The 7833-nt window shown below is 36.1% G+C and overlaps 3 protein-coding genes across 4 annotated transcripts in view; 1 reads left to right on the forward strand and 2 right to left on the reverse strand.

The window, feature by feature from the left end:
• Positions 1–17: 17 nt before the first annotated feature.
• On the reverse strand, positions 18–1911 carry LOC129575978 (beta-ureidopropionase-like). 2 transcript variants are annotated; one of them, XM_055460261.1, is made up of 8 exons: positions 1889–1911; positions 1582–1777; positions 1385–1478; positions 1155–1299; positions 988–1082; positions 617–925; positions 317–499; positions 18–219 (listed from the first exon to the last, which is right to left on the reverse strand). In XM_055460261.1, the coding sequence occupies exons 2-8, from the start codon at positions 1686–1688 to the stop codon at positions 46–48; spliced, it is 1107 nt and encodes a 368-aa protein (XP_055316236.1). In that variant the 5' UTR covers positions 1689–1777; positions 1889–1911; the 3' UTR covers positions 18–45. The 2 variants fall into 2 exon arrangements, with proteins under 2 accessions (XP_055316236.1, XP_055316237.1); XM_055460262.1 differs by having other exon boundaries at positions 1582–1618; positions 1783–1895.
• Positions 1912–1943: 32 nt separating this feature from the next.
• On the forward strand, positions 1944–5230 carry LOC129575977 (exocyst complex component 3). Its single transcript, XM_055460260.1, has 8 exons — positions 1944–2341; positions 2466–2916; positions 3087–3368; positions 3492–3529; positions 3620–3764; positions 3870–4163; positions 4322–4468; positions 4533–5230. Exons 1-8 carry the CDS (start codon positions 2103–2105, stop codon positions 5154–5156), a joined length of 2220 nt encoding a protein of 739 aa, XP_055316235.1. The 5' UTR covers positions 1944–2102; the 3' UTR covers positions 5157–5230.
• A 45-nt stretch (positions 5231–5275) lies between these two features.
• The window catches only part of LOC129575932 (pro-resilin-like), a 2707-nt gene continuing 149 nt past the window's right edge, over positions 5276–7833 (reverse strand). The window contains exons 2-4 of the mRNA XM_055460172.1: positions 7545–7830; positions 6868–7410; positions 5276–6787 (exon numbers count right to left, since the gene is read on the reverse strand). Of these exons, the coding sequence (XP_055316147.1) occupies positions 6708–6787; positions 6868–7410; positions 7545–7830 (909 nt within the window). The 3' untranslated portion in view covers positions 5276–6707. The remainder of the gene's footprint in view (positions 6788–6867; positions 7411–7544; positions 7831–7833) is intronic.

The following is a 7833-nucleotide window of genomic DNA, read 5'->3' on the forward strand; positions in this document are numbered from 1 at the left end:
AATGAAAACAAAGCACATTGGATAGACAAACTTCCGTGGATTTATTTATTTTTGTGGAATAATTTGTGGAATATAAGATGTATCAGCGGCTTGAATCCATTTATTTTTGTAGTACGACAAACGATGTGACTCATGAAATCCACATTTTTCTCTCATTTGTTTGCAGAGATCCAAATCCAATTCAGCATATAACATTCCGTCTCTATGGCGCGACAAACTCTGATCGATTTAGGTATTTGAAAGATTTGAAAAGTTTACAAAAATGAGATTTTTAATTGGGAAAAGAAGAATGGAAATGTTAAATGGAATTTTTCACCTTAGTACGACCCCCATCTGGTGCTGTGATGTACGTAGATCCAAAACATGGACCGAACACCTTCTTTGCACCTGATTCTAAAGTAAATTTTTCAGTTCCAACACGATTTATAGCCACTGTATAATAGCTATGATCAAAAGCAGCACTTCTCGCCTCAACAGGCCACCAATGCTCGTTGACAGCCTAGCAATGGAAATTGAAGTCTCGATAAGAATACTAAATAATAATCAAAATGAAGCAAATATGAAGGGGAAAAAAGAAAGAAAAGTTGAAGATTATTAGAATAAAAAAATTAAATACGGTTGTTGCTGGATTGAATACGATTTCAGCACCATTCATTGCCATTGCCATCCAATTTTGTGGATGATGTCGATCAAAGCATATTGTTACTCCAATTATACCGAATGTTGTATTGAAAACTTGTGGACCAGTTGTTCCATGTGTATAATATTCACATTCACCGTTCATTGGTATGTGATTTTTTCGTTGTTTGCCCAAAATCTTTCCACACTCTGAAATGACAACGGCTGTATTCCATAGAATGTCACCACAATTTGAATCACGCTCCAAGATCGGTGATATGATTACCATACGATACTGTTGAGCTAACTGATAGATTAAAAAATTATGATTTTTAAAAATATCGAATGGATTGAAATATTTCGTTTTACCCGTTTTAGAAACATGGTTGTCGGACCATTTTCACAATCTTCACCATATTCACACCACGGCATTTTTTGACGTGTGCAAAATCCAAAAGGCATATCTGAACATAATAAATTACATTATAAAAATGTTGAAGCATCAAACTATAAAATTTATCAAATTTATTACTCACTCCATGTCTCGGTTAAACAGACTATATTGACACCAAGTGCAGCACCCTTCTCTATTATTTTTCCGATTTTCTCGAATAATTTCATCTTTTGCTCTCTAATCGGCTCATTTGTGGGTAACACAATGGAATGTTGAATTGCAGCCACCTACAAAAGCTCGAAATTGATTAAAATAAGACCAAATCGAAAACTTGATTATGTCCATCGTCGAAAAAACGTCTGATTAACTTACTTTTATCATTCTAGCATTAAGTCTATTTCGAGAAAATCCTTCGAAACGGTATTTTTCAATATAATAATCCGGTAGATTCTCTGAACCCAAATGTCTACGGAATACATTCACGATGTATAAAAATAAATGAATCAAATTATATAATTTTTTCCTCATATCCACATCTTATCTCCAAATGATTATTTTGGTTAGCACACCTCGGATTTTTTTGATTGCCGTATAAAATTCGATTCACTTCTTGTAATTCATTTTCCGGCAAGAAACGTTTCAGGATATCATCAATCGAATCGTATTCCATCAACATAATTTGAAAAGATAACAAGTATGTGCGAAAAAAAGAATTTAAAAATGGATGCGTTCAATGGTGTCCAATTGGAATCTAGCTAAATCAAACTAACGATAAATAATTTGGATGAAACGAAATAATTGAAACAAAATCTATAAAGAAATAGAAAACAACACTTTAAATTCTGATTGCTCAGTAAATGTTGACTTTACACCAACATTTCGAACAACAAAAATTCTGCAGTTAATAAATGTGATGCGATAGCCTGATTCGATGATTACTGTCTAGTGACGTTTCGTGGTATGTGTGTGTGTGCTACTACTGTCAACGTTGTATACGTCAAAGTATTTATTGTTGTTCAATGTTCCAAACATAAGATGATCCAATCGGCCAAGTGAAACTATTTTGTGTATTCAAACGTTCAAATAGAAAATGGAGCTTCAAGAATTGGACTCAGAGGCGAAATTGGGCGCGATAAAAGATATAAAAAATATGTTTTCGCGACCCGGCCAATTGGAACGAGTGGATTTATATAAACAACGTGAGGGGCGTAAAAAGGCATCGCTTGAAGCCCAACTCAAAACAGCGATGCAAAATCAATTGGACGACGATGGAATGGGACAAAAACAACTTGAAAACTCAATGTCACACATTAATGTGATTGACGAAAAGTGAGTAGAGTCATTATACTTTAAACTAGACTGTAATTTAGGTAAAGAAAGTGGCTCTTGTAAATCTGTGGCCAAATATGACTACATTTTTGCTAATTTTCATATTATTTTCTATTCGGTGCAGCATCAAAGAAGTTCGTAAGCTGTTGAAAAATGTGCCGAAGATCTATGAAGCCCTCGAACATGTACGCAACGAAAACGTGAAGCATTCACAGTATGCAACGGTGATGGAGAATTTAAAGCACATATTTTCGGTTCAATCAAGTGTAGCGAAGACAATTCAGTGGATTGAAGAAGACAAGCTATTGAATGCACATCAATGTTTGACTGATTTGGAGAACTCACGTGATGATATTCTCTTTGAATTGCATAAATTGCCAAAACAATACGCACTCGATAAAATGACATTGAAAAGCAATTTTGCAAAAGTTGAAGCCGTTTCAGCTCAACTAGGTCAAAAGATTCGGTTGATACTCGATCGATGTTTGGCAACCGTTCGCAAAGAACCAACAATTATTGTCACTGCTATGAGAATAATCAAACGGGAGGAGACAGCCGATGCATTCGCCTTGCAAGTAAGTTACCGAATGTGCACTCTTCGAGAGAGAGAGAGAAAAGCGGAAATTATTCTACCATCCAGAACAACCGATAGTTTTCAAGTTTTTGAGAATATTTTTTTACAGTTGAGAATAATCTGTTCATTGGAGTAGAATCTTAATCATTTCCCATTTCGTTTACTACACAGCAAAAACAACAAACTGGATTTATTCCACCCGATCGGCCAAAGAATTGGCGTAAAATGGCAATGGATGCACTTTATGCCACCGTAACTGTTCGAATCGAAGGTTCGAAATTGGAAGAACGATCCGATAATAAATTGTGGCTTGTGCGAGACTTGGAAATTGCACGTCAGTTCATTTTGGATGATTTGCGTGTGGTGAAGCAATGCTGCGTACCATGTTTCCCGCCTGAATTCAACATCTTTTCCGAATATGTGAGAATGTATCATACAGCACTATCGACACATGTAAGTCTCATTATCAATTTGTTAATACCGTAAACACATTTATTGATTCATCATTATCATCATCGAGATTGTGTGTCATATTTATTGATTTGAATTTTAATTTTCGTTTTAAATGCCTAACAGTTGGAAGAAATCATCCAGAGCGGTTTAGAGGGCAATGAGTATGTATCAAATGAAAATCGTTTGTTTTATTTTTAATAATCATAAAATTAACATAATATATTTGAATTTCAATCCTCCATTAATCTTAGGTACGTTTCGCTGTTATCTTGGGTGATGAACGTTTATCCCGGGCCAGAGCTCATGTCACATCCAGACCTGCTGGTCGATTTATCCAATATGGATCCGCTGATAACACCTGAATCGCTCAAGGAACTGGAGAATGAATACTTGAAGGTGCGCTTATTTTGAATTGAATTCCAGATGATTTGCTGAATAATTCTTAAGTTTTTTTTTACAATCAACATAATAAATTCTATACGAATTTCTTTTGATATATAGATTATGGAAAAGAACTACGAAGATTGGATGGCAAAAACAATTGAAACGGAAAAGCAAGAATGGCTACTCGACACGCTTCCTGATCATGATGGTCAAGAGAAATACTACCACACCTCGGCGCCGGTCATCATCTTCCAAATGATTGATCAACACTTACAAGTGACGAACACAATCCATTCCGAATTCACATTTAGTGCCTTAGTGTTGAGCATTCAACAGGTCACAAAATACGGTCAAAACTACCGTCAATGCATCATTGAATTTAAGGACAAACACTTCAAAGATCGCAGTCAGGTTTGTGTCTGCCAATTGCTTTACTTCTTCACGATCCCTTTTTCTCACATCATTTCGTTCCCTCTGAATGTGGACAATGATTTCGGTACCGAAATCAATATAGACAGCGATAACCATCTTTTTTAAAACTTTGTCTTCCGATTTTCCTCCCAAATTAGATGCCATTTTTCACGCAACATCTTATAACGATCGTCAACAATTGTCAGCAAATCATGGAACTGGCACAACATATGAAACAGCTTTATTGGCCCAAATCAAGAACGGATCATTACGAAGAGTTTGAACGATTATTGAAAACATTTCAAGTAAGACAAACCGATTGACTTTGCCATTCTCAGAATAACAATTTTTTTTTTCAATTCTAAATAGAATCTCCGAGATGAGGTGGGTGTGTTTCTGTTGGATGAAGCATTTTTGGATCTTGAAGTACATTTCAGCGAATTATTTACACCTAAATGGCTTGCGTCATCGATTTCAGTGGATACGATTTGTGTGACGCTCGAAGATTACTTTCACGATTATAATCATTTGCGCGAAAATAATTTCGAATATGTAATTAACGAGGCTCAAAAAATGGTCACAAAACGCTACATTAAGGCAATGTTATCGAAACGATTGAGTAAACCACGTCAAGATTGTGACACCATCACGAAGAAAATCAACAAGGAAGCCAAACAAATTAAAACATTTTTCGGTAAAATCGCACCAAATATGACTGATGCTGACTCACCGATTGATCTTATCACAGTCATGGGAAATCTTATCAGCTGCGATATGGAAATGCTGGTGCTCGATTTACACACTTTGTTTGGAAACTATCCCAGTCTGACGGAAGATCATTTAGTGCGACTGTTCCATATTCGAAATGACATTAAATCAAATGAAGTTAAAACGAAAATTCAAGACGCAATCAAATCGAAAAAGTCCAAAGTTAGCGTTGATAAGCAAGATGTTGTCTTCAAAGAAATCGTTTTCTCTGATAAATTATGGTAAACGCGTTGATTAAATCAATTCTAACTCTTTGATTATTATTCAATAAAAGAAATATTAATGTGCATTATGTGCAAGCTGTTTTGTTTTATTTTTTTTTTTCTATGTTGCATTATTTAAATGGCAGCCGATATTGCGAAGTTTCTGGTATATCAGATTTCACATTTTGATACTTTATTTTTGATGCTTTTGGATTTTTTTTTCACAGTCAAAGATCTGAATCCATTGATTCAGCCCTGCGACAGACTAATTTTGAAAATAATATAACTTAAGTAGTCTCGAATACAGTTTATAACAATGGCATAAAAGAGTAAAAATCTAAAATAAAAACTTCCATTCGTATCGAAATCATATTGACGCGGTTGATAATTGAAATACAGTAGCAAACCACAACTGGTGGTAAAGCGATTTGCATCGAATATCGAATGGAAAATCACATCGTGCCAGTTTCCTTTATTCAATCTTCAGCATGAATTTTTCATACTGATTACTCTGACCGCATAATTTCAGTTAAAAGAATTAAAAAAAAAAAAAGACGAATTACCATGACTAAGCCACTTCAATTTACCGTTGTGTAAGTAAAATCTTTCACTCATTAATCATGAATAATTCAAAATGGATTTTTGATACAGCTTCAGATTTGGTTGAATTGAATTTAAACGTGTGGGCATTTATAACAATTTTTTTTTTATTAAGAAACAGTCTCTATATACAATATATGCTTAAAAGAATTTGAAACTTTTTGCATAACATTTACATTAAATAGTTACAACAACCTAAAATGAGTTAATCGAGCTAATTTGTTGTTGGCCAATTAAACAGATGTGTGTATATGTGTTCCATACGCCGGAACCCAAAATGATTGGTAACTTAAAAGTGAAGGGAAATTCTAGGGTGACAGATGTGTGAAAGTAGTATGAGAGAGAGAGAGAGAGAGAGAGAGAGAGAGAGAGAGAGAGAAAAGAAATGTTAAGAAGAAGATGAAGGTTTTTTCAAACTATTGAATCATCCTTTGAAAATAGTATGGAGAAGAGTGTGGGTGTTTTTCCCGTTAGGTTTGTATGCTTTCCTTTACTTTGTATTACCCGTGGTTATCATTTTTCGTTTGCGTGAGTATGTGTGAGTTCATGCATGATACGTGTTGCTACTTTCGATGAAATTTGTTATGTTCCTAATGCATTTAATTGATGTAAATGCAAAAAACCATAGTGTCAATGAAAGCAATTTGTGAATCAAGTTATGGACTTTACATAGAGTTTATGAGCATGATGCATGCTTACGTCCCGGTGCCATTCACCCTGATTCAATTGAAATGTATAAATAAAGATTGGAAAAGGTCAAGTACAGACGTTTAGTAAGATAAAAAGATAGATCGAAAGAAAAAGGATAAAAGAACTAGATAGAGCGAATGGATCAATCACGCCTAGATGAATATAAATTGTAATGGCAATGTTTTGCATCCTTTGAATGCTATCAAAAAAATAATTACTTCGATTTCTTAAATAGCAATTTAAAAAGAAAACCTAGCAATTTGTTTTTGCATCATTGGAGTGCTTAATGTGAGAGTCCATGTGATGGTCGTGGGTAGTTGTATCCACTGTCATCATTATGAGGAGCTTCACCGCCAATCAAACCTGCAAAATTTGTACGTGAAAAATTGTAATGTTGGTCTTTTTGATCGTGCACAATATTTCATGGCTTAATAAACAATTACCAGATGGAGGTGCTTGATAACTATCATGGCCTTCGTAGCTGTCGTGACCGGTTGCTGTGGCAAGATTTTGTGTGCCGACGCTGTTGTAACTGCCGTGACCAGATGCGTATGAAGCATCACCACCGAATGAATGGCTGCCTAGAAATCCACCGCTTGAAATGGGTTGACTGTAACCGCTTGATGGTGGGCCATAACTTTGAGATGGAGCTGGAGCAGGAGCTGAATAAGTTTGAACTGAGATGGTCTGTGTGGGTGCCGAATATGTTTGTGAATGAGCTGCGTAGCTTGATGGTGGACCATATGACTGGGAAGGAGCTGAATAGGTTTGAGCTGGAGCTGAATAGGTTTGAGCTGGAGCTGAATAGGTTTGAACTGGAGCTGAATAGGTTTGAGCTGGAGCTGAATAGGTTTGAGCTGGAGCTGCATAAGATTGTGAGTGAGAATCGGAAATGGCACCGATCAAGGCAGTCGCATCCAATCCTCCGCCACTTGAATAACCACCACTTGAATGACCACCACTTGAATAACCACCACTTGAATATCCTATTGAATTCAAACGAATAATTTTGCATTAGTACCATATTTTAGGAATAGTGAAATGCTCATGGCTACGCAACGGATTATGCCATATAATCCAAGATATTAAAATTTCTTTAAATTAAATAAAAATAACATACCTTGATCTGATTGGCCAACGGCACTCACGATCGAAGCAATATCTAAGCCGCCAGCATTACCGTATGCACCTGAATCGTGCTGAGAATCTGAGATTGCACCAACAATCGAAGCGGCATCAAATCCTGATGAATGAGATTGGCCATGTCCACTGTCGCTAAGAGCTCCAACAATCGAAGCGGCGTCAATCCCTGGTCCGCTTGAGTGAGAGTGTGAATGTCCACCGCCCGAGCTCAAAGCCGAAACAATTGTTCCAGCATCAATACCTGAAGAACCTCCATACGAGTTTCC

Source organism: Sitodiplosis mosellana, unplaced genomic scaffold (genome assembly GCF_009176505.1).
Source record: "Sitodiplosis mosellana isolate CC-2019 unplaced genomic scaffold, AAFC_SMos_1.0 Smas_scaffold_6170, whole genome shotgun sequence".
In the NCBI taxonomy this organism is placed as follows: Eukaryota; Metazoa; Arthropoda; class Insecta; order Diptera; family Cecidomyiidae; genus Sitodiplosis; species Sitodiplosis mosellana.